Source organism: Cryptomeria japonica, chromosome 7, assembly GCF_030272615.1.
Source record: "Cryptomeria japonica chromosome 7, Sugi_1.0, whole genome shotgun sequence".
Taxonomy (NCBI): domain Eukaryota; kingdom Viridiplantae; phylum Streptophyta; class Pinopsida; order Cupressales; family Cupressaceae; genus Cryptomeria; species Cryptomeria japonica.
In genome coordinates this window covers 431,281,951-431,309,904 of record NC_081411.1, presented here as the reverse complement: position 1 = coordinate 431,309,904, position 27,954 = coordinate 431,281,951, and the positions used below count along the sequence as shown (strand labels likewise).

The window sequence follows — 27,954 nt, the reverse complement described above, 5'->3', positions numbered from 1 at the left end:
AGTTCTTAGATATGGCTAAGAATGAGGCATTTAAGTTTGCCACTTTGCATTTGGATGGAGTTGCACATGAATGGTGGTACCATGGCCTTAACTTTGGGTCACAAATCTATCACTACTTATGATGAGTTTACTGATAAATTCATTAAAAGATTTGACAAGAAAGATCGAGTTGAATGGATGCCTATATAGCATATTTTCAGAGGCTCTCAATCAAGGTTTTAAGGACTACAAAGAGGAGGTTGGTGGTCTTGTTTAGTGAGGAATTTATGGAGCCACTTAGGGGATTGATTAAGGCATTTGATCCTCCATTCTTGCATGAAGCTATGAAGAAAGCAAGGAGTATGGAGTGGGCTGCCCCTCAATCAAAATTTCAATCCAAATCATTTCCAAACAAGAAAGACAAAAAGCTGCTCTGAGTTTGGGTCTAGTTGTAAGTTCAAGTTCGATCCGGGTTCAGGTTTGGTTCGGGTTCGACCTTGGATTTGAACCCAATGCCCGAGCCAAACATTGGGCAGAACCCAGGCGTTTTCGGTGCCATGAGCATCCAAAAAAGGACCCCACAAGTCAAAAAACCATAGGCATAATATCACATAATACCTCATCATGATAGTTACCAATCTTGAACTTTGTAGTCATAGGATTTTAGAGTGTGACAGTCATCAAAGTCCCCGATGGAAAACATTTCACAATCAGATCTGCACTTCCTATTTAAATCAGTTTTTCACTTGTGATTCCCCAAATTATCCTCCTCAAATGAGGTTCTCTTCTCCCTTTTATATCTCACGTTTGAGCAAGTCACAACTTCTCATTTCATGTCTTTCACTATTCATTAACTAAATTAAAATTTAATTATATTTAATTATATTCTTTTATATTTTAATTTTAATGTTATTATTATTATTTACTATTGAATTGTATTTCAAAGTGGGGACATTACAAACCGTCAAATGAACTTGAAACTTCTCCAAACTCTTCCAAATGACTTTGAACATACAACCATTCAATGCAGATTTAAAACCATAGAAAACACATGCTAAAAAGGATGCAGATTGGAATGACCAGCAAACCCACGTGACAACTGAAGTACGACGCTCAGCCTAGAGGGCAATTTGCTTAGATAAATAAATCCTTCACCAACAACCCTGTATGATGGCTCAAAAATGGCACCCAACAAAGAGGAATGCAATGAAATAATACCCAGAATGATACCTAGCAATCTCACTGAGTTATGAGCAAAACTTTATTTTCTAGTATCTCATAAAAAGCACACCATGACATTGTAAAAGCATCTAATCACTACCAAACTTGATCAACACTCCAAGATTGCTCACACCCCACCAAAATTAAACACCCGTATTATAAATCTTCATAAATCTTATCTTCTTCAAAACCAAATCAAAATCATTGTCAAACTCAAATTATGAAGATCGACTAGTGGGTGGATGTTTCACCACTGAACGGAAAAGAAGAACTCCCTAAGCTTATTCTAATAGCATCTACTTAATTTGTCAAATCATCTATATGCAAATAAGAGCTCAAACTCATATTTATAAGTGAGGGAAGAGATAGGGCAACTTGAATTTGAATCTTTTTCCCTTTCATTTCACTTTATGAAATGACACAAAATTATTCCATAATGGATTGACCCCTTCTGAGCTCCATAAATTAACTTTGTAAAAAACACTCTCTCTCTTGGTGTCACTTTTGGAGGCACAATAAAAACCTTTTGAAATATTAAAACACCTCCTTGCCTTTGTAGCACATATTATGTGTAACTTGCTTTTTAAAAACAACTTGAAGTGGCCCACTTTCCTAGGCCCACACTTTATGAACACATCACCCTTTACTCAAGTTATAAAGTAACTTTATAAAAGGACACTTTAGTGAAATAAATCAAATATCATCATGTCAACCTTAGAACTCACCAAGGCAATACATTGGAAAGTATTGCACTTTGAATTGAGACAAGATAGAAGCAAAGACAAAGACCTAATAGTGGCAGTTACTAAAAATAGCCATATGCTAAAAATAGAAGCTCTGCTAGAATACATTGAGAACACTTGCAAGAGCTCTCCTCAGGACACTAAGTCCCCTAACCACATCCACTTAGGCTATGGGGACCTAAGAGTAGGCTAATGAAAACCTCAAACTGACTAGTTACAAGAAGTGGAGATTACTTTGTTAAATCGGAAAGGAAAGTATCAGGAAACTTGTTGCAGATGGTAGGCTAATGAAAACCTCAAACTGAATAGGTGCAAGAAGGGGACATTTCTTTGTTAAATCAGAAAGGAAAGTATCAGAAAACTTGTTGCAGATGCAAGCAGAACTGCAAAGAATCTTTACATTCTTAGTCAAATCAAAGGAAAAAAATGGTACATGAGCCAAGAAGATGAAAGTTGGTTATGACATAAAAGAAAGGGTCATATTAACTTTTGATAATCAGACATTATGTAAGTCAATGTTTGGCAAGCCTACTATATGTGACATCATCAAGGCCAAAGATTGAGCAAGTAGCAGAGGTGAACATGCAGATTTGACATACATTATGTGATGATTGTATTAGTGTCATGCTGCACACGAGTTCCTATTGCAGAGGTAGAATACATAGTGAAGGTAGATGTCATAGGAATATTATCATGGAACAGACATTGAAAGACATTAAGGTAGCAGAATAGTAAGTCAAGATGCAGAAGTATCTCAGGCAGAAGTTAGGAAGCAATATCTTATGAAGAAGCACAAATTTGGGCAGATCTTGTCATTGCATTATCATTCGGCTCCATGGAGCAGTCAACTCGAAGTAGATCAGTTGGTGCATATTCATTGCAGGAGTCCCTTTGCCATTGATGTCAAAAGGGGGAGCATTAGAGTAAGGGGTAGCATTATTTTTTTGTAGGGTTGCCATTGATGTCAAAGGGGGAGATTGTTGGATTATTATCATTGATGTCAAAGGAGAAATCAGATTGCTGTGATAATACATCATGTTGCTGAAGCGAATCGATGGCCAAAGGCCACTAATTGTCATCAAATAAAGAACTTAATCATGGCTGACTACCTTATGCAAATGAAGTTGATAGAATTAAATTAATTATGTTATTTATAATGGCCCTACCCATTTTGGGAGTGACAGGAATTTAAACTGATCTAAAAATAAATGAGTATATTATCTTAAGGGGCCAACCCCTCATGGTGATTGCCCATTTTTGGGAATCAAAATAAAATATTTGAATTTCAAGTGTGGCTGACCCCTCTTGGATGGGTCACCTCCTTTGGGCATAGAAGTATTTTGGAAGGTATATATGCAAGTTGTGTATGGGAAGAATATATCAAGCAATTAACGAAATATCTTTCAGATTTGTAGCAGACCTAAGAGTGGATTTGTAGCAGACCTAAGAGCAGATATACAGCAGACTTAAGAGCAGATTTGTAGGATATTTATGGTAGATTTTATCAAGTAGACTCTTATGCTTTGAAGAAGCAATATCAAGAAGACGAAAGTTTTGTTGTGTTAGAGGTTGATGCCTCTCCCTCTGAAAGGGTATCCACATACATCTTTTGTTCTTAATTGTTGATGTTGTGTGATTCATATTATTGTGATTTTAATTGGAAAAAGTAAAAGATTACCTTATACTAATTCCCCCCCGTACCATCTCTTATATAAGCATGTGCTCATCAATTTTGTGAAGTTATGTTTGGACGTCAGTGCTGAGCGTAATTAATGCCAGTCATGGGTTTCAAACATAAATCTGGAGGGCATTTGGACTGGAAAATACTCTATGGGCTGGGTGCCATGAATAGTAGAGGTATGTCCGCCATGCTATGAATCACATGAGAGTTGGGGGTTCCTCTTGTATGCTGGGAAATCACCTTTTGGTTTACATTTATTGCTGCTGCTGATTCCGGAAGTTCGTGGAGGTTCTGTTCATTATTGCAACACATTTGCAGGCTTTCCCTTGCTGAGCAATAGCACCTTCCTAATCATTATTTTATCAGTAGTTCATACATTGCTGTTTCTAAGCGAGAGATCAGGAAAAAACCCATTTACTTCTGTATTTTTTGAACATATTTCTAATTAAAATAATCTGTATTCTGAACCTTAATGGAAAGATTCTATTAGAAATATATGTATTTGATCAGTGGAATGCTCCTTATGATTTTATTGCATACATGTTATGCATTAAAAATGTATGAAGTCCTTGCAACTGAAAACACATAAACCTGCAATAAAAATCTCGCAATTCACAGTAGTATGTAAAGAGCATTCTCATAATCCTAAATAGGGGTTTGAAGGTAAAAAGGAAGCTACACTATAAAGGCTCCGTCCAGAATTGGTCTGCTGTAATTGCAATGCCTAAAGAGCACCATTTCTGGCATGTTTCAATGGCTGCTCAACCCCCATCTTCCTGCCATGTCACCATTCCTCCCTTTCTTCCACTTCTGTTTCCTCATTGTTTTTGCCCTTGTCACTCGCACACTCCATTTGCTTGGCTCAATGCTTCACACAATAGAGATGTGGCTATATTGCAAGCTATCTCTCAAAAATGTGCTTTTTTGTAGTTACAACAATGCATCTACAGTCAATAAAATTATATTGAAGACCTTTATATTATTAGAAATAATGTTCACAAATTCTGGACTTGACTTTGGTAGAAAAAAAATTTCTGACTTGGCAAAACTCAGTAACTTTAAAAATACTTAAATTTTTGAAAAAACATAAATTCCATGCAAAATACAGCTACAAAATCTATCAAATGAATTTTGTGGTGGTTTGGGGGCAGCACACACCATTTTCATAATTTTTTAAAAGGTAAAAACAATGCTTATAAAACCAAAGAAAAAAAGCATTTTTTTTGGAGTGTTTAATCTACATTTTTGACATGCGGAGTCAAGGGCTTGGGATCACTGAGTTTGGTGAACATTCGCTGGAAAACTTGCCAAAAATCGTCAAAAACTCACCATAAATCCCTGAGTTAATTCTAGAAAAACTTGCTATGTGATTTTTTTGTAAGTTCTTGGCAACTCACCGAGTACTCACTGAGTCTGCAAACTATGGATGTTGGGATTATTTGAAAAACTGGTGTCAGGATAGAAAGCTAGTGAAGCAGCAGGTTATACATCTATCATATGCATGTCTAGAGGAGCATATTATTTTGCATGCTGTTTTAAGCGTTGTGGAGTGTATGACTAGGCAAAAAGTGTGACATATTAAAATTTGATATTCTCACATTATTTATTCTGTTGGTTACTCAAATTGATTTTGACTGTTCTTGAGTTCTATTTTTCAACTGTTATACAAGGTCATCAAAGAAAGTGTTACAGTTCATTCACTCAGGATAGCCCTTCGCCAACAGATTCATTTTGTTTGTAGCTAGGAAATTGAGGGTTTTGTTGAGCAATAATTTAGTTCAAGGATCTCTGGTCATAATGAACACTATGCCTTTATATGCTAGGCCTACATTTTTGTAATGGAGATGATGAATATTCTTGGTTTTTCTTTGAGAGTATTGGAAATGGTTGATTGTCACTATGAATATTCTATGTCGATTTACAGCAGTTCAAGTGACTTAGGAATGTTTATTAGCAGTTAAGTAGTTTCCTTGTGGCGTCAAACAGGACATTATTGCAAACAGAAGTATTCGAGATGCACTTGTTTATGAGGAAAGCTTTTTCCGCAGTCGCCCGGTACGTTTTTATCAGGAACATGAAGTAGATAGATGGATCTATAACTTCTACATTTTATAGGTGAATTAATGATTGTTTATTTGCACAAATGTTAAAATGCAGTAGTATACTGTCTTTCTTTGTGAATAAATTTGGTTTGTGTTCTTTCCTTGCATCTATGTAGGTGTACCATAGCTTAGCCGATCGTTGTGGTGTTCCCCAACTAGCAAAAAAGTTGAATCAGGTGAATGTTCTTGATACAACTTTTGCAATTACACTTTCCTTGTTTTCTGTCCATGAAACTCTTGTGATCCTCATCAAAAAATAGTTAAAAATACTCAATGACTTTCAAGCTCTAACTATTGCATTTCAGATACTAGTGCACCATATCAGGGCTATCTTGCCAGAATTAAAAGCCCGAATAAATGTCCAAATGGTTAGTGTGGTGAATGAGCTTTCCACCTATGGCGAGATCGTAGATTCTAAAGTATGTGCACTGAAACTAATCTATGCTATCTTTTTTTTGGGCATAATTTGAGTCTAGTTTTTATCTGTTTCCACTTTTGGCAAGGTTATTTAACAAGAGATGCTTTGCTCAAAACTTAAATGGATGCTGTTCTTTCCTTTTTGTTTAATTATTGAATTGCCCAGCCTTGTGGAAGCTGTATGCCTATTGACATAACTTTTACTTATATACTTCACATTCTTTTATTTGGTGTTTATCAGGATGGCCAAGGAACTTTGTTGCTAAGCATTCTTACAAAGTACACAGATGGTAACATCCTAGTGTTCTCAGTCTGGTTGTGTGTCATTTGTCTTTGTTGGAGTTTTTAGTATTTGCATTTAGAATATGCTATATTCTTTATACCATAGTAGCATTAATCGTTTGGAATTAATAGGCAAATCAAAAGTATAATATATTTTGAAAAAATGGGGAAAAAATCGGATTTACAAAAAGCCGTAAAAATTGAAGAAAAACAATAAAAAACTACTTTTTAAAAATATTTACAGACATTTCCATAGCATAGAGATATTGCAAGCAAACAAAAAATAGACTTCAACACATGAATTGCAAAGTTGTGTGAACAAGGATATGGGTACAAAGTATCCGATTCGGAATGGTTATTTTTCAACACTCTCTAAGATGGATACGGCTGATATATATATATATATATATTTGATATTTTTATTTTATATTTATATTTAAATATTGAAATATTTAACTATTATTTATTGTTATTTTTTAATTATATTTAATTTATATTCTTAACTATTAATTGTTGTTAATATTAAATATAATTAAAAATATATTAACAATGATTAATAGTTAAGAGTTAATTTTATGTATATGAATTTTTTTAATTAAATTTAATATATTTAATTTTAATTTTAATATTCAGATTTCATAACTATTATTTATTGTTAATAGATAATTAGATATATATATTTTTTATTTTAATTTTTAATTTAGATGTAAGCTTGATTTTATTTAACTATCTAAAAAATATTGAAATTTATATTTAATTTAATATTAAAATCACGCTAAATTATAATATATTTTATTAATTTTATATTCATATTAAAATATTGAAATATTTAACTATAATTTATTGTTAATAGTTAATTATATTATATTTTATTTATTTAACTATTTTAAAAATATAAAATTTATATTCATTCTAATATTAAAATCGTGCTAAATATATTACATATTAATAAAATTATAAGTATTAACCAAAAAATTAAAAGGAAAAACTACAATTCTCATTGAAAATAAATCGAACTAATTCTCTCTCCCACTTGAAAAAAGAATAAAAAAGAATATCAAATGGAACAATTTGAAATATTTAAAAGACGTTTTTATTTATCGATTAAAATGCCTATACTATGAAATTGGAACGACACTTAAGAAAGCAGAAATATTGAAAAACTGAGTGCAATTAATATAGCAATGAAAATGGTTGTAATCATAGCAGCTACTGTGGTGACTTGGAATCAAATGGTGGCTGTACCTTGACGTTGCAGCGAATTTCCCTTAACTCCCACACATCGCGCGATATTGTTCTTCGTCGCGCAGTGTTTTTATTGATTTTCGTAGGCGTTTCCGTTTTTTTTTGGTTTTGTTGATGTCTCTTAGGGTTTTGACGAGTTCATGTTTTCTTTGGCTGATTATTCGCCGATTTTTGGGCGATTTAAACACGATTTAATGGGGGAAAAAGCGTTGAAAATCGTTGACCAATAAATCGTGATTTTTTTGGGGTAAAAGTCGGCTACCTGGCCAATTCACGATTAATTGCGTATAATTGCGTTTTTTTGCAGATGTTTGCTTCTTTGCTTTATACCACATGCTTCTTGTTTTGTTTATAATTTGTTTAATGGTAAGATCTTGTCCCTAGATGAAGAGGCTTGACTCCATGTATGAAGATATCAGTCACTTTTCCCCACTGAATAAGGCACACGTATTCTGTTATGCTCATCAATTCGAATCCACATGATACAGGTCTTGAGACTACTGAACCTGATTTATCTTTTTCATCTTTGCTGTGCACATGAATGGTTTATCATCTAGGCATGTAGCTTCAATATTGATGTTGCAATGGTTGAAAGTGATTATCACTTTGATTGGAGATAGATCATATAAAGTGCAACGAATCTACCATTGCATTTGACTGATATCAGGTCAGCGTCAGTATTTGAAGGAACAATTTTGACTGTTTACAAAGCAATGCTCATGTTTCTGAAAGGAATTTATGATCATCTTTCTCCCAACCTGGTTGGATAAAAGCATTTCTAGAATACCCAAAATCTATTTTGGCTGAACATTTAGAGACCTTTGTGCATCGTCATAAGGGATCATCGGTTGGTTTTGAACACAGCCACTCTCATAGGATAGAAGATATAAGCTTCCTTTGTATCTAGTAGTTAACTGCATTTTTCTGCAAAAGTGGGACCGATTCTAGTTGTAGTAATAGTTTTGCAGGGTTGTCTTGTAATTTTTTTTTTCGGTGGATTGGTTTGTAATCTGTTTCATTAGGCACCCCTAAGTAATTTGTGGAACCTTCATGTGCTCATGGGAGACATTTCTTGATGGCATATGTTAAACACAAGAAAGATGGATCTAAAGTTACCAGGAGACAGGAACTGGTATTGGTACGGGAGATGGGGATGAGAACTGGTATGCCATTTTCCAAAAATGTTGCAGGTGCATACTTGGATGGGAAAATCGAACAAAACCTGGAAACTTCGCATGGCAAGACCCAAAACACCACGTGGTAAGACACCAAACATCACGCGGTAAAACATCAGACATCATGCGGGAAAACACCAGACAACATCATGTGGTAAAATACCTTACATCACGTGGTAAAACCTTGATTTTTGAGAAAAAAATCAAGCAAAACCCTCCCATGATTTTTTATGGCAAAAAATTAGAAAACCCACACAAGCTTTGCAGATGACAGATAATAATTTTTAAGGAAAAAATTCTGAACCCTGCAAACAACTTTTGAGGAAAAAATATGTGAAAACCCTGGGACTTGTAGGACGAGGTCTAGCCTAAATCAATCTGATCAAGGCAACGATATTTAGATATCGTGAACATGCACTGTTTCCAGGTGTTGTCGTAGCTGTTGAACTTTTGTCTGTGTTCCAACATGATGCTGGTAAAAGATGCCGTCACGTAAACCGAGGTTGATCAAGGTCAACTGAGTGAAAGCAAGAGACGGAAGAATTTGATTTAAAAAAAAAAATTTCAGAATAGAAGAAGCTGCTGAAAAAACTGAAACCTTGGAGAAGAATTCTGGCATGAGTTCCAAGCCGCGAATTTCGAGGTTTGGAAGAAACCCAGAAATTAAAATTTTTTCTGCAAACTTAAAACAACATAAACGATGCCCAGAAAACACCAAAAATCCCGACGTCCACAAAATTAGCAGAAATTGCGGACTGTTTTTAAATTCCAAGGCAAATTCGCTGGCACAAAATTCGAGGCACTCAAAAAAATGAGAGACCAACCCAAAAAATCTCTTGAAAAACCCATCAAGAATCTGAAATCAAAATGCAAATCCAATGGCTCAAAAATCGAGGCACGGAAAACGATGCCCCCCCCAAAAATATGACAACGGCCCAATTGAGGTCTTGAAAAACCCATCAAGAATCTGCAACCAGAATAAAATTTCGACTTGAACTGAAGGGTCAAAACCCTAGTTGAAAATTGCAGAAATCCTAGGAAAATTTTCAATTTGCAAAAAAAAAACCTCCAAGTTGCAGGCCCGAAAATCTCTAGAACCCTAAAAAAAACATGAATTGCTGCCCCGCACAAAGAAATTCGCCCATGAACCAGAAACCCTCGAAACCCTCAAAAAGCCTTCAAAAAAGCAAAATCGTTTTTTTAATAAAAAAACAATAAAAAAAATCTGGAAAATATTCCAGAAAGAAGGCCATGAATTTTTATTAAAAAATTCGCCAAACTTTAAAGAATCCCATCGACCCGCTCTCATACCATGAAAAATTAAATGAATGAATGATTCAATAATCGGATTACAAGACAACGTTCTAAATTAAGAACAAGTCATTTAGAGTGAACTACTAAAAAGCTAAATGCTAAATAAAGCTTAAAAGCTAATTAACTAAAAAGGAAAAGCTAAATGCTAAATAAAGCTTAAAAGCTAATTAACTAAAAAGCTAAATGCTAAATAAAGCTTAAAAACTAATTAACTAAAAAGCTAAATGACCATTAAACAAGGAACTAAATATAGGTGACTAAAATATAATTAAATATTCTAATAAATATATATTGAACTTTAAAGAATATAAAATAATCTTACAATGGATATGCAACTTTAAAGAATGTAAAATACTGAAATGCTTAAAACAACATTTTGAAGTATTGAAATTATAAGACGAAAAAGTTTTGAAATGACGAGAGCCGGAGGCGAGGTGGGAGTGAGGGTTTCAGGGGAATTTGATGGTGGAGAAGATGAAGCGGACGATGACGATGATGGTGTGATCGCTTCCCCTGGGCTTTGCTTGGTTGTTGGGTTGTGCTCTATGGCTTGTTCGCTTTGCAGTTGGAGTGTTTGGATGGGGGTGCTTTGGGCTAGGGCTTCGGAGGAAGTTGTTGGCGATGGGGTGGTCGGAGTTTCAGCTAGGGTTGAGGGTTGTGGGGGATGTGCTGAGGTCTCCCCCTTTCCCTTACTTTGCTTCGTTTTTACCATCGCTGGCGGGGGCCCTCTGGCCTGTTTCCTTTCTGGGTTCTCGGCGGCTTCTCTTTTCTTGTTTGGGGTTTCTTTTGGAGGCTCTCCTTTTGTGGAGACATCTTTATTTGACCCTATAACCTCTCATTCTATTGGTTTGGTTCATGAGCAGAGCGGGTGGGCTGCATTTGGGGTTTCTGTTGCCATTTTGGGAGATGCAGTCGACTTGGTTGCGTGGCCCTGTATTTTGGAAGGGGGTCAATGCTTTCTAAGGTTTCTAGGCCTGATGTGCTACACGGGGGATGGTAACCTTTTCTTTTGCCTAGTTATCTTTTGGGTTTTTGATGTTGGTTTTCCTCCTTGTCCTTTTATGGAGCCCTTTGTTGTTTTTGCTCTCTTGGGGGCTGTTCTGTTGGGCCCTTCTAAGAGCAGTGTCTATTTTTTTGTGTTATGGGTTGTAATTTTGCTCGGTTGAGAGGGTCTTTGCTTTTGTCTTTTGGAGCAGCCACAAGGTTTTTTGGTAAGATTTCTTCTTCTGGTCTCCCTTTGGAGGTGGTCTTGTTTTAATTCGAGGTGGAGACAGGGTTGGTTGAAGAAGTTTCGGTGACCACTTTTGTGGTGGAGTTTTGGGGGGTAGGAAATCTTGGTCTTGCCTTCAAGGTTGTTGATCTGTTTATGGAGGGTGTTGTCCATTCTTGTTTCTTTCTTGTCGTCACCCTTTCTTGCACTTTGTTCTCTTTGAGGGGATGGTTAAGTGGTGTGATCCTTCGGGTACTGTTTGGTGTACCTTCTCTATGGGTTGTATTGATTATTTCTCTCCCTGTTGGCCCTTGGGTTGGTTTTCTCGTTTTTCTTTGGCTTTTTCCTCAGCATCTCTGGTTTTCTCTGGCTTGTCCTATAGAGGTGGCCCTATCTTCTTTAGAGGTGAAGATGGTGTTGAAGATTAGTGTCAGTCAATAATCTAATCTGACAATGTAAACTAAGCTGTCTAATCGGCCTTTGACAACTTAGTTTACACATGAATGTTATATCGTTAAGATTAAATAATATTAGAATAGCTACGGTCAGAATCTATTAGGACCGACAGAGACAATGTAATTGTCTAATTGGCCTATTGGCCTTAGACAATTACGTATACCAGCTATTAATGAAAACCGAAATTAAATGCCTAATAAATTAAACAATATTAAAATCGATATTAGTTAATGTATATATATAATCGATATGAAAAACATTAACAAATGATTGTTGTTGATATGTATAATCGACTATCGATATCTATATTACATTATCGATCTTTATTATTACAGTATTGTCTAATTATCGGTGATGTGTGTTATTACCAGTGTTCCACGGCCGTTGGGGACGGGGAGACGAGGGGACGCTACGATGGGCTTCGGGGACGGGGGGACAAAGGGAAAAAGTTGCGGGGATGGGTTTCGGAGATGAGGGGACTTGGGCCTGGGGGGGGGGAAACGCGTTTCCGTGGAACACTGGTTATTACACATAACTGATTATGTTTAAATTGGTCTAGTTATAAATACTGATTACATTAATGTATTGGTTTGCCTCCAAAGGTATCATATCTCTACGTGTAGAGTCACGACCTTGGGTATCCTATATCATACAATGCAATTCCTTTGGGAGGAATATATATATATATATAGAGGATACAATAAGGCGGAGATATGATAAGTAGATCGTATAGGAGAAGACATAAGAATATAAAGACTACACACATAGTCCTACAGGAGACTGAAACATATGAGAAGTGCTCCGGGTCAAGCTCTACCATTCAACATGGTATTAGAGCCAGGTTCGTAACATGGACTAGCATGGCGGAGCAGTACAAGGCCTGTGTGGGCCTTATGCTGTGTGTATATATTCACCACAGGCCCAGTATGTGTGTCCCCCAGGTTTCATTGGTGACTAATGTTTCGTCTCTGTTGGAGAAGTTTGAGCATTTCAAAGCATTTCAACTTGTATTAATTCCGGTTCATATTTTTATCAAAACGTCAAGCATTCAAATCATATTTATGAATACGATGATAAAAAGGAAGTAGCACGTTTGGTCTTAGCAACATTGCCCTTTACAAAAGGTATCGAATAATGCACAGTGATGTGAGGTATTTGTTCATCAAACTATTATTGTTGACTCATTATAATGGGCGTTGAGATTGCTTCTAGTAAATTAGTTGAAGATTGAAGATATAAAACAGTAAATAGCAGAGTCTCAGCAGTGAACTGACAAGTAAAGGCAGCGACTTTATAACATAAGCGAGATACGGTTATAATAGATGGTGATTTCTTGGACGACTTCCTTATTGACAGCAGCGACTTCATGAATGGATTAATAACATCAGCGATCTTGTAATGGTCACAATAAAAGTGCAGCAATATATGAAGGAATGAGTAATGTAGTGATCTTAACATGCTGGGCATATTCATGTCAGCATATGATATGGTCGACTCATTATTATATGAACAACGATTCATATATACATTAAGAAGACAATATATATATATATATATATAAACAAACAGACTTGTATTGAGCGAATATATAGCTTGATGCAAGGTATGCAGCGATATGTATTCCACACATATATTATGAGATACACATACGATTTGTTAAGAAAATAGTTCATAAAGAATTGGTGCGATCTACAATTCACAGCAAGAACTGGAAATTATGCAGCAGTGAATCATTACTGATGCACAACAATGGATGGAAGTATTCAAACTTCTATTCGAACAAACAAATGGTAAGCAAGGAAATAATGTAGTGATCTAATAGTATAAGGCAAGCCTGACTCCCATAAATAAAACATCGAATAGGTTAATAAGGACGACTAATCATATGATAGACGACTTCATCAGAATCCATTATGATCGACTTATTGAGTGCAGTGACTAATGAAGTCAAAGGTAGACTCAATCCAAATATGGTCGATTAATATCTTTCATATGCAGTGCTTTGAATAAAATAGTGAATGACAGATATTAATGAAAGTTCAGTGGCCAAGTTAATAAACCACGATTATCTCTAAAGAAGTTTTTGAATTTAATTATGTGATACTAATGCTGACATAAGGCAGCACTACCCTTGTCAGCGATTATCATCTCGAAGCTTGCTAGTGTTCTGAATTTCCATATTTCCCAAATTCCCACATACACAATCTAACTGTTTTGAAATTGTATGGCAATGGCGGCAACAGAACTGCACTCTGTGTTGACAGAAGGGAAAGCACCGACTCATACTTCGTCTGCCTGCATCCCTTATGCAATGGCAATTCAGGAGGAATATGCAGAGGACTTTAGTGGAGATTCTGAGATTTTGCATTTCCAAATTTTTATAAAACAAATATTTACTAGTAGAAGTGCAACAGTTCACTTGTGAAAGCCATAGAGGCATTTGTGCAAGGTGATGATAGCATCTAGGGTTACAAAGCAGATTGAGACAAGAGGGCTCTCTCAGTGGGAGGGAACATACTAAAAGGGGATTTTGTTCTAAATCTCAAGATGATCATATTCCTGCCTAGGGCTTGATCTTATGACAGTAGATTCATGGTGGTTTTGGATCTAGCACTTCCAACCGTATGAGGATCATACTAGATGATGAGAGTCTCCTAAAGAAAGATATCTTCCATGATTGGGACCATGTGAGCAGGGGATGCTTCCGTGACAGAGGGAGCAGCTAAGAGGATGTGCTTCTATTGATACCTGAGGATCTTGGTTATTGGTTCAAAGGGAGTGGACCATGTCAAGATGGTTTTCTCTAGTGATCAGCCAAAGGACCATGATTCATGAGTTGGAGTCCCATTTATGTAGGATGGAAGGCCTTTATGCTGACTTCTAGGTCATGATATTCCTGGATAGATGAATACTTGGTGAGCTTGGAATACACCAAGAGTGATTTAGACTCCAACCTTGTATTTCATGAAAGGTCAAAGCATGTGGAGATCAAATATCACTATGTTAGAGACATGGTGGAAAGGTATGCTATTCACTAATGTATTCTTCTTTTCAAAAGATGTTTTAAAGTGTAAACTCTTGTGATTGCATTTCTCTTTGAGAGAGACTTAAGGAGAAAGCCCTTATCTACACCCTCTGATATGGTTCATGGTAGATGACATGTGTGGGACTCCATGACAATTTTGGTTCAGTGCTTGATGAGCCCTTGTGAATGTTATTGTGAGGTGACGATCTCTCAATAGTGAACACTTGTACATCTGATCATTATCGTAAGGTGACGATCTTATGATATTGATTGATCATACCATTATGATGGATATCATGGGACGTGATATGCATGGATAAGCCATAATGGTGGATATCATGAGACGTGATATGCATGGATAAGCCTTAATGGTGGATATTACATAAAGAGATATTCATGGTGGATTTCATGTGACGTGAAATCCGTGGACATGCCATATAGTAATATCTTTAGATATACCATAATGGTGTATATGATGTTGTGAGATTTTGCCAAGATCAAGAGCTCAATGAAAAGTACAATAGAGAGACAAAATATAGGATAAGAATAAACTGTATTCTCATCAATAGATAAATGATCAATTGTTCCATTTTTATACAATGTAGATGAGCCTGCTTATATAGGCAAGGCTTATGGATATGTGAGCACACAAACATGACATGTGTCTCAATACGAAACAAGGGTAGGTAGGAAATAGATGTGGGTAGGTGTTGATGTGTATTTTGTACACGACCAAACACAGAATAAAATACCTAGAGGTATCTTATCCTCTCTTGAGTAAAGTCTCCGAATGCTGAAGATATCGCAAAAAAAGGATCAATCGGAAGGACTTCAAGGTTCTGCTTTGTAGGATCTCTACTCGCGGATAAGCACTAGTGGTTGTTGTGTTTGCTGTTTCTTCAAGGGGCCTTACGTACTTTCAAAGAAAGCTTGTCCGTGCTACTATCTTTCCAAATGAGGAAACAGGATTTTCCTAATACTAACAGATTTTCAAAAAAAAATCAAAAGATAAGGGTTTCGAGGAAGAGATACTTAAACTAATCCTAAGAATGACTTAATGAAGACTGGTCTTGATAAGATTCTACCAATTTCAGTATCGCCAAAGGATTACAACTCCACTGGAATTGGTGCGATCTTCTAAGGGTATTCAACGATTTTCAAATCACCAAGGAGATAGATACTATCAAGGAGATACATATCAATACTTCTAATGATGATTGAACTCTTAACCAATCTTAATGTTTCCAGTTAACCACACAAGGCGTTTTTACAATCAGTAAGAAGCTAGTGGTTTGGAATGTGAGTCTTATTGAAGATCAGGCACAACATTCGTCCTTCAAACTTAAAATTTAAATGCTATCTCTACTAAGAGTGATTCAAGAAGATAAACAACCATGAAAGTAGCTACAAGGATTGCAACAAAACACCATAACTTCAATGTTTCATTGATCTCATAGCCAAATAAACAACAATTGTTCAACTTTCTCTCTTCACTACTCAATTTTGCTACTAACAAAATTAAACTTATTTCTCTCCAACTTTCTAACTTTTCTAACCTTTCCCCTCAAAATGAAATGAGTGAGGGCTTATATAGCACTCTCAAATACAATGAACAACCCGGATCAAAAGAAGATCGATGGCTGAGATTTTGACACCTAAACCCTAATTAGGGTTTGTTACAAAAAAGTCCCCATTTAGATAAACATTATTAATCCATAGCCAATAAAAATTGGCACAAATAACGAGGAGACATAGACCAATAGGGATTAAGCTGCCACATCATCTAATAACAACTTTTCATCTAGAACTTTGTTCCCTTTCCTATGTTCTTTTCTAGCATATTCAATGAATCTGGACACAATTCCCTCAATCTCAGCAATGGGAATCTCAGGAAGATTCTTCATTCGTTCTTCCAAGTGAAGGACTTGATCAAAAGCAGTGAGAAGAGTCGCCTCCCACCCAGGCTCAAGTTCTTTGGTCTTCTCAATCAGGAACGTAGTAGCATACATTTGATCTCGCTGCCTTTCTGTAACGATGTTCTCTTCCTTGCAAAAGATGACCTTGATTCTGTCTTCCAACTCGTGGATGTTCACATCTATCTCGATCTCAATCTGCCTGTCAAGGATGGTACACAACACCTCAAACACCTTGTCTTGAACTAGATGGATAGTGCCTTCAACTCGGCTGCATCTGGTGTTGACGTCTTCAAAAAGAACTTCCTTCATTTGGAGCAGAGCTGACCACTGCAGGAGGCTATGGGTTCCTCCATCCATTATATTTTCTTGTGCTAGAATCCGTCTTGGTGTTTTTCTTATCACTTGTAAGACTGGGATGATAACATCTCTAGTGTGAGTGAATGCAGCTATAGTTATCATTAGATTATGGATAATCTCAAGGACCTGGATAGCTCGATGAACTGTCTTCATCATTCTTGTTGCAAATTCAATGGCTACCTTGTAAGTTTCATCAATCCAAGAACTCATGAGTTGAACTAGGCTCTTCACCCTCTCTGCCTCACTTATTGATTCAAGAGGAAGTGCATGTAAAGGAGATATTGCTGGATCCTGTCGTCTCAAAGGCTGGTTAAGATGGCTAAAATAATTCCTCCAAGCACTGACCTCCTTTTCAAGCTTCTTATTCTTTTCCACTTCCTCTTTGAGTGCTTTCAGTGAATCAGTTGCTTCTTCCATAGCTTGCTCGGTGGTAAGTGGACCAAGATCAAATGTTTCTAGATCATATTCTTTTGCTAGAATCTCATCCTGATATTTGTCCACCACTGGTGTAGCTATCTGCACTTTTCTGGATCCTGTCTCATCTCTAATTACCTTTGACATCTTTGTGGCCTTCTTCTCTATTACTTCATGAGAATTTCTTATAAGGCTTTCCAAGTCAAATACATGTTCTTCCTCTTCAACCACAACTACCCTTGTCAGCCTCTCTTTCAGCCAATCCAGAATGGCAGATCTCGTTTCCCTCACTTGTACCTCTTTAGGTAGAGGTCTATCTTCCCGGAAAGGAGATGTTGCTTCATCATCATTCTTTTCTTCTCGTTGCTCATTAGCACCAACCTGGGGAGATTGACTTGATGAATGCTGAGGTGTCTGTCCTTTTCCTTGTTTATCATTCTGTACCATGGATTCCATAGACTCATCAATTTCATACACTATCTGCCTCTGATCTTCTCCTTGACTTGCTTCCTTTTCATGCCTAGAAGATGTGCTTGGTGGGCGATCAGGATTTATTTTCTGCTTCTTCTTGGAAGGTTCTCTTTTCTCAGGGCCTTCTTTCCTCTTTGAACCTTTGGAATGAGAAGTATTCTCACTCACACTTGCCTCTCCTTCTTTTGGTCTTGTTTCCAAGGTGAATGTCATAGATACATTCTGCTCCTTCAACTTTTGATGCTGTACATCCACCCATCTGCGAGTGCAAGATAAAATGGGAGCCATCAAAGCTCTTAGGTCTAAAACCTTGGGCTCATTCCAATCTACCTTCACTTCTTTATCTTCCTTCTCATAGGATGCTTGGAGGTATCTACCACTGTCCTGGGCTTGATCGGCTACTCTATAAATTTTGCATTTCCGGATGAGATCCAAGGGTAACCTGGAATGCATCTTTCTTTTGACCTCTACATCATCCTGGACATTTATCCAAAAGTCTTCCACTTGAGGCAAAGGATGTGAATGAATATAGAGATAGTTCCTTCTCCGCATCTTCCACGGCCTGAGTATTAGGACACACTTCAACTGAGTTCCCTAGTATGATGGGTACAGGAATCCCATTTCCATGCTTGTGTCTTGATGCCTTTGCATAAGCTGCCAATTGCCTAGTCACCTCAAGTAGTCTTATCCTGTCTGTAGGATATCTCGGCAACATGTAGGGAGGTGAAGGACATCCGTGAACTCTGATGTATGTGAATTTTGGAAACTGAATGAACCATGCACCATGCTTCTTCACGAGCTCCTGTGCATCCAAAGATAGTCGATTGTGAATCCCTCCTTGCAATGTCCTGGTGATATACATCGTGAAGGTGTCATTGACTAGCTTGTAGTCACTTCCTGGTGGATGATGCAGTTGAACATAAGAATCACAAACTCTTATTTCTCCGGGTCCTCTTCCAACAACTCCTCTGTGAGGTAGTCCTGCATAGTCAAAACCTCTGATCAAGGCATATATAGCATATGAACTCATGTGAAATGACTTGGTAGGCCTTAGTCTTCTCAACTGCACGTCCAGGTTGTTGCTAATGATTCTAGCCCAATTGAGCATTCCCTTTCCTTGGACGATCAGTTGTATGAAGAAGAACATCCATTTGTCGAAGAAGAAAGCTTGAGAGGCACTTGTGACCCGATTGAGCATGGTTATCAAGTCCTTGAATTCTTCTTGGAAGTCGATTCTATGTGGTGTATTGGGAATCTTGTTCAAGCGAGGTCTGCTCTTGAGTAGCCAATTTTTAGTAAGTCACTAGTTAGGCTAGTGACTCAACATTTTTAGTGCATTTTTGAATGGCTACAATGTTGGTGATGATAGTTGAATACTGACTGGATAATTTACTTCTAATCAGAGATATTTATTATTTAATGATAAAGTTTAAGTTATAAAGTTAAATTAAAATATTTAACTCTATCGCTATTTAGTGGGACCATAAAGTTAAGTGTTACAAGAATGAATTGTCCCCTTTCTTTAAAAGATACATGGGTGCCCTAATGAGGAGATTATAATATTATAATAAAAGTGATTTCTAGTATCCCACATTGCTTGTGAGTTGGGTTGACTTCCTTGGAGAGTGAATAAATAAAACTTTTCAGAGCTCTTTTAGCATGCTTGGTTGGAGAATTTGTGAGTATATTGCTGGGGTAGTTTCTCAAGGGTTTGTGAGGATGAAATCCCTCGTGAATGAAATTCTCTTCGTTGTTGTAAGATATAGCTAGGAAGATTATTGAGTGTTTTCATTCAGGAAATACAATCGAGCTTCATTGTTGGGTTGATTATTATTAGAATATTAAAATAATGTTAATTTTAGTATTAATGCTCAATAGTGTACATTCTATTTTAATAAGATCTTCTACGATCTTCTCAGCAGTTTCTTATTAGAAACTTGCTATTCTTGTAAATACTCTTGTATTATTTATGAGCGTCTTGCTCATTCTGTCATTAATCAGTTCTTTGAAATCCATTGCGTGTCTCGCATTGTTTTATGGTATCAGAGCCTGGTTTCTTAAAAATTCGAAATTTTTTCAAAGCAAAAAAATTCAGTGTGAATTTTTTTTGTTCTATTGTTTTGAAAAACAAAATCGAAGGATTTTTTTTTCTGTTCGAATTTTTTTTTTTAGAATTTTCTTCCACAAAATCGCGGATTTGTTTCAACTTGTTTGGATTTTTTTGAAAACCCAGATTTTCGGTTCGCGCGTTTTCCAGACGCAAGCATTTGCTGTGTAAAAAAAAATTGCGATTTTCATCCTTGGCCGCGCGACTTCGTTTCCTATGCCTGTGCGTGCGGGTTTATTTGTGATCGCGTTTTTTCTCGCCTGCAGATCTTTTCTGCCATTTTTGGACGGAAATCTGCATTTTCAGCTAGGGTTTTGACCCTCCAAATTCAGTCGAAATTTTTTTCTGATTGCAGATTCTTGGTGGGTTTTTCGAGATCTCATTTGGATCGTCGTCAGAATTTTCTGGGTGCCTCGATTTTCGTGCCAGCGGATCCAGATTTCGACAGCAGATTCCTTTTGGGTTTTCACAAGGATTTTTGGGTTGTCTTCGGATTTTTCTGGGTTAGCCGGAAATTTTTTCTTGAAATTTGTGCTAGCTGTACTTCATTTTTTGAAGTCTGTACCTACATCTGCCTCTATTTCTATAGTGGGATTCAAAATTTTTGAATTTTGTGCCAGTGCCTCTTCTCAGTTTTTTTTCGTTTTCAGTGCATTGCGAAACGTGCAAATGGCTTCTCTAACCAACCTAATGTTAGATAGCAGTCAACGCTTTAATGGCAACAATTACAACATTTGGAAACAGCGTATGTTGACCATTTTTGAATATAGGCGTCTTGACCAGCTTGTTTTGGGAAAAGAGCTCAGTCCTGGTACACCTGGTGCAGATCAAGATAAGTTTGATGAACGCAATCGGGAGGCAGTTATGCTTCTCAAACTCTCCGTGACTGATGATCAGTTACCACAAATTCCTTCCAGCAAGACAACTTTCGACATCTGGAAGCATCTGAATGAATTGCATGAGACATCCGACAAGAGCCGAGCATTCTTTCTGAAGAATCAGCTGTTCTCCATTATGATGGACGAATGCATGTCCTTACAGGAACACCTCACGAGGATTAAGGACATTCGAGATCAGCTCGAAGCTATTGATCGGACTATGGAGGAAGAAGACATGGTAGTAATCACTCTGAAAAGTCTTCAGAAATCGTATGAACACTTCATTGAGACCCTCAATATTACTGCAACTAATGTTGACCTAAAGTTTTCAGAATTGTGCACCAAACTTTTATAGCAGGATCGCTGGAAACAACAGTTTGGTAGTGGTACTACGTCAGCCTCCTTGGAAAATGCCTTCACAGCCCAATCCTTTCACAAGGATAAAGGCAAATTTCAATCCTCTCAATCTTTTTAGCAGAAAGGCTCTTCTCAGACACAGGATGGTGCTAAGAAGAAGAATGTGCAGTGCAATTACTATCACAAGTACGGCCATATGAAGAAAGATTGCCGTCAGAGGCTCGCTTCTAAACAAAAGAAGCAGGGAGGGTCACACTAGAAGGCGCATGTTGCTGAACATTCCGAGCAGAAGTAGTCTGCCTTTTATGCCTTTATGGCTAAGAGGTCTTCAGATCATGCCAGGTCTTTTGCTTGGTACATCGACTTTGGTGCGTCACGTCACTTTTCTCATTGGCGTGACTGCTTTACAAACTTCTCATCTTTAAGTGATTCCGTTGTATTTGGCGGAGGTGAGGAGTATACAGTTGTTGGCAAAGGCATTGTTCAGATACAGTCTGGTGGTAGGAATCTCATCTTCCTGAATGTGTACTATGTTCCTGGTATGGAACTTAATTTGCTCTTTGTCAGTCAGATTATGAGGAATTCTCCTCAGCTAGATGTGGTGTTCAGTGCTCACAAGTGTTCCATCATTGATCGGGAGACTCGTCTTACTGTTGCTGTTGGTCTAGAGGATCATGGCCTATACAGGCTTCTTGACATTGTTGATTCTCTTGAAGTGGCTCTGGCAGCTTGTGTTTCTCCTCTCAGCACTTTGTGGCATTAGAGATATGGACATCTCAACATTCAGTATCTCTCTTAGCTATCTCGGGAGGGACTTGTTTCAGGGTTATCTGATATTCAGACTCAGCATCTTGGAGTATGTGGCGCCTGTCAAGCTGGCAAACAGCATCGGACTTCATTCACACATGGAAAGTCTTGGCGCGCATCTAAGGTACTTCAATTACTTCATGCTGATATTTGTGGTCCTATGAATACATCTTCTGTTACTGGTTGCAAATACTTTTTGCTTATTGTAGATGATTTTAGTAGAAAGATGTGGGTGTACTTTCTTAAACACAAATCAGATGTATTTAGTATCTTTCAGAAGTTTAAGTCCTTCGTTGAAAAAGAGTCTGGATGTAGCATCATTACTCTTAAGACAGATAACGGGGGGGAATTTTGTTCTTCTGCATTCTCCAACTTCTGTGATACCCATGGCATCAAATGCCAGTTGACTACACCCTACACTCCTCAGCAAAACAATGTTGTTGAGCGTCGCAATTGTACGGTTGTTGAGATGGCTCGTTCAATGTTACAACACAGGAGTGTTCCGAATAAGTATTGGGCTGAAGCAGTGTTTACTGCTGTCTACCTCTTTAACCGTTCACCTACTCAGGCTGTTAAGGGGAAGACTCCAGAAGAGGTTTGGTCTGAAGCCTAAGATCAACCACCTGAAGGTTTTTGGCTCTGTTGCCAATGTTTGGATTCTAGATGCTAAGCGCTCCAAGTTGGATTCCAAAAGTCAGAAACTCATGATGACACGATACAGTGATCACCATAAGGCCTACATACTGATAGATATAGACACTGAATGTCTTATTTTCAGTCGTGATGTTGTATTTGATGAAGACAGAGGATTCTTTTAGTCCCCTTCTTCTGAGCAGTGTTCTGAGGATCAACCTCACAGTGTTCTTCCATTAGGCTCGCCTGATGGGTGGGATGATGCAAAATCCATTTTCGATGATGCACTACCTGAGTTCCCTCTGGAGAATAATCCTCCTCCTGCTGCTCCCGTTCCTAATCTTGAGCCTCTTCCAGCTCCTCCAGATGTTAGCACTTCTACTCTCCGGCCTAAATGGTGGGCCAAGACCATTGGTGATCTCAGGGATACTGAGCTCATTGAGGGTAGAACCTCCCGTAATAAGAGCAAACAGCAACATACAGTCAATTTTGCTCTCATGGCTAACATACATAGTGTCTTTGAGCCTCAAACATATTCAGAGGCTAAAGGTATACCTGAGTGGGAATAGGCTATGGAAGCTGAGTTCCAGAGTCTTCAGAAGAATCACACTTGGGCCCTTTCTGATCTTCCTTCAGGGAAGAAGCCCATTAGCTGCAAATGGGTGTACAAAGTAAAATACAAAGCTGATGGAACCCTAGACAAGTATAAGGCTCGTCTTGTTGCTCGTGGGTTCTCACAGAAAGAAGGCATTGACTACGAGGAGACTTTTGCTCCTACAGCGAAAATGAGTACTATACGGCTCATTCTTGCCTTGGCAGCCCAGTTTAGTTGGAGAGTCCATTAGATGGACGTCAAGAGTGCCTTTTTGAATGGTGACTTACAGGAAGAAGTCTACATGATGCAACCCCCAGGATTCAAGGTTGATGGTCAAGAACAGAAGGTTTGTAGACTAGTCAAAGCACTCTATGGTCTGAAACAAGCTCCTTGGGCTCGGTACATGAAAATTGATAAGTACCTGACAGATCATGGTTTTCAGCGGAGTCCATCTGATGCAAACCTGTATATCAAGCATACTAGTAATGATGTTCTGTTTGTGGTTGTCTATGTGGATGACTTAATCATTATTGGCAGTTCAACACATTTGATCACTGGGATCAAACAGGATTTGTGCCGCACCTTTGATATGACAAATTTGGGACTTCTACATTACTGCTTAGGAGTTGAAGTTTGGCAGATTGAGAACAATATCTTTCTCTCTCAGTCCAAGTATGCCAGAAGTCTTGTGGACAGGTTCAAAATGCAGGATTGCAAACCTGCCTCTACTCCTATGGAACCCGGGCTCAAACTTTCAGCTTAGTCATCTTCACCAGTTGTGGATGAATCTTTGTTCAGGCAACTAGTGGGCAGCCTCATCTATCTTACTGCCACTAGACCTGACATTAGTTTTGTAGTGAGCTACATTTCATGCTTCATGACAGCTCCCAAGGCTGATCATTGGATGGCAGTGAAGCGTGTGCTACGTTATGTGAGTGGCACTCCTGATTATGGACTTCTGTACACTCGGAGTTCTGATCCTACACTCAGTGGTTACACAGATTCTGACTGGGCAGGTTTGGTTGATGACCGTAAATCTACAGTAGGGTATGTGTTTAATTTGGGATTTGGTGCTGTCACATGGACTCGTAAGAAGCAGCAGGCAGTGGCTCTCTCCTCGATAGAAGCAGAGTATCGGGGAGCAGTTAAGGCATCTTGTGAGGCGGTTTGGCTTCGACGAATGCTTGCGGATATGCATGTCTCCCAGGCAGGTCCAACTTCCTTGTTCTATGATAATCAGGGAGTGCTCAAACTCACCAAGAATCCAGTCTTCCATGAAAGAACCAAGCATGTGGAAACTCATTGTCACTATATTCGACAGCTGGTTGAAGACGGATCTATCCAGTTGCTATATGTTCCTACCTCGGAGTAGCCAGCAGACATCTTCACCAAGCCCCTTGGTCCTGATAAATTTGTAAAATTCAAGGGGTCTATAGGTGTAGTTAATAGATTGAGCATTAAGGGAGGGTATTAGAATATTAAAATAATGTTAATTTTAGTATTAATGCTCAATAGTGTATATTCTATTTTAGTAAGATCTTCTACGATCTTCTCAGCAGTTTCTTATTAGAAACTTGCTATTCTTGTAAATACTCTTGTATTATTTATGAGCGTCTTGCTCATTCTGTCATTAATCAATTCTTTGAAATCCATTGTGTGTCTTGCACTGTTTTAATTATTGCAGTTTGATTTCTGAACACTTAGGGCAGATTTTGGAGAAGATTGTTAGAGCAGATTTGGAGGACATTGGTGGCAGCAAAAAAATAAAAATAAAAATTGCTATAGTAACTTTGCTATAGTGTTGCTGCTACAGTGATTTTGCTATAGTGATTTGCAGATTTTCAATTTTTAGAGTGCTGTTCGGGTGAGTTTTGTGAGCAGCCCAAACCAAAGTATTGTTGCATTTTCTGGGTATGATGGATTTAGATAGTAGGGGTTATTTAATAAACCTGGTTGTTAGTATTTTATTGAAGAATTGAATATTTAAGCTTGCAGAAAAATCTGGAATTTTCAGTAGTATATTTCCTATGTAATGTTCAATTTTTTTTGAGTTTACATTAATACAATATCTTCTATTTTACTGCAATCTATTGTTATGAAAAAACATTGAAATTTATCATCAAAACCATTTGCAAAAACACAATTCAAACATTACAAACAAACACAAAAAAAGGATGGCATAAGGGTGTATGTTACAGTGGTATCCGAGCAGAAAATCCTACCATCCTGAGGGTTAAACATGAACAAACAGTGACATGACTGATTGGAGCGTACAACCATTATTGCATCATTATAACACACAGAGAAACAACGCCTTGCTTAATACTGGACAAGAGGAACATAGAGCTGTAGAAGATCAGAATATTAATACTGGACAAGAGGAACATAGAGCTGTAGAAGATCAGAATATTAACAATATTGGTGAAAGAAGAGATCCAGTTGAGGAGAGATTCTTCAATATGATGGAACAATTCATGCAAGGGCAGCGACAGGCAGATCAGAGAGCATAGGAACAGAACTAGCGGATGGACCTGTTGTTACAAATGATGGCTAGGCAATTGGGTGTTTATGTTAATGCTAATGATGGTTGTGGAAATAATGGTGGGAGCCAAGGAGGTAATAATGGTGGACAAAATGGAAATGGGGGGTAACGGAGGAGGAAATGTGGATGTCAACTTTGGACATGTAGCTCAACCCACTAGATCGGTGAGCTCTAGACCTTCTACCTAACTTCCCACCTAGGGCACCAATACAGCCTGCGAATGAGCCTCAGATTATCGATTTATAGGATCAGTTCAAAAGAGATTGGGAGAGTGGAGGACCAAATTTTTAGGCAGCTATATCCTTGTGGGATTACATTGATGTGAGGATGAGACATATGCCTTGTGTTGGAGATGGGAATCAAAATTTTGAATTATGGAAGAGAGTAGGGAAGTTGACTCTACCATATTTTGATTCTTCAGGGAAGACCACAACATGAACTTGGGTTAAAAAGGTGGACACATATCTCCATCTTAACTCTATGCCAGAAGAAGAAGCCATCAAATATGTGGCTATACACTTTGACAACATTGCGCAAGAGTGGTGGCACCATGGCATGGTTACTATGGGGCATGACTAGATTACCTCTTATGTAGAATTTACTTAGATATTGATAGAGAGATTCGACAAAAAGGACCCAAAATTTCACTTCAAGGAACTAGCTCAGCTTAAACAATGAGGACCACTGGAGACTTATATTTCAGAATTTTAGAGACTCTCAGTGCAATGTAGGTGGATTAAGGCTTTCAATCCACCAAGGCTTTCAATCCACCTACATTGCAGGAGTCCATTAAGAAGGCTAGGGACATGGAGGCTTCTAGTTCGAGGAATAGGTTCCACTCAAAGGTTTTTCCACAAAAAAAAGACTTAGACAAGAAGCATAACCAAAATGATTCTCACCCAACCCGAAATGATTTGGGCAGGCTTGACAGTGATCAATTGAATGAGCTCAGGAGGAAGAAAATTTATTTTCATTGTAGAGAACCATGGGACCCTTCACATAAGTGCACTGTTAAAGAAAAGGCAAAACAGGTTGAGTATTTTTGTGTTGAAGAATCAGTTTCAGAGAAGTTAGAACAACAATTTGATTTAAAAAGCAGTGATGAAGAGAATACATCAGAAGGGGAGTCTGGAGATGAAAAGACTATCGCACAATTAACAAGTGCTCAGAAGGCAATCACCTTCAAGGTGCGGGGTACTATACAGGGCCAACGCGTAATTTCACTGATAGACACAGGGGCTACGCATAATTTTATTGATGCGCAACTGGTGGCTAAGAAGGGTGTGCAGATAGAGGAGCATGATGGATTTAGAGTGATGATAGCTAGTGGGCACAAGCTTCTTTACACACAAAAGATCAGCAATTTGCACATGCAATTGGGTGATTATGAGCTGGTAGATGATTTCTCTGTGGTAGACATGGGTGATTCTGATGTGATGCTGTGTATGACTTGGATGACATCTTTAGTTGAGTTTACTTTTAACTTGGAGAAATTAGAGATGAGATTTGAGCACCAAGGAAGGAAAGTGGTGCTTCAAGGACTTTTTTGATGGATTGGAATAAGTTTAGCCAATGACTTAGGATTTTGCAATATAGCTCTTGATCTAATCTAGCAAGGATTTTAAAATAAAATGCAAAAGGAATGATTGTTTAGGAGTTCTAATCTAAAACCTAGAATGCAAGAGGCAATGAATGATTTAATGGAATCCTACTAGGCACGGTCTCACCATCAATGAACAATTTGACACAAGCTTAGTGCAGTCATCTAAGGTAAATTTTATAGAAGTTCAAATTATCACCATCAACATCAATACCATCAAGGCAATGCATACTAATGGATGTACAATAATTGAAGTTAAGTTCAATTCCAAATTCCAGTTGACCACACAAGGCAATCTTATAGTCAGCAAGAAAGCTAGTGGTATGGATTAAGTGGATTCCACACAAATGCATTCAGTAACTCTTTCATTCAATCTAAGAAACTTGAAACAAATTCTATTCTAAATTTTGGAGGCAATGAGAACTAC

General features: G+C 37.7%; 1 protein-coding gene across 2 annotated transcripts in view; it reads left to right on the top strand.

The window, feature by feature from the left end:
• The window catches only part of LOC131030399 (dynamin-related protein 3A), a 62,625-nt gene that overhangs the window by 21,516 nt on the left and 13,155 nt on the right, over positions 1-27,954 (top strand). For both annotated transcript variants that reach the window (XM_057961210.2, XM_057961211.2), the window contains exons 5-8: positions 5,611-5,679; positions 5,843-5,902; positions 6,032-6,145; positions 6,385-6,433. In XM_057961210.2, the coding sequence (XP_057817193.1) occupies positions 5,611-5,679; positions 5,843-5,902; positions 6,032-6,145; positions 6,385-6,433 (292 nt within the window). The remainder of the gene's footprint in view (positions 1-5,610; positions 5,680-5,842; positions 5,903-6,031; positions 6,146-6,384; positions 6,434-27,954) is intronic.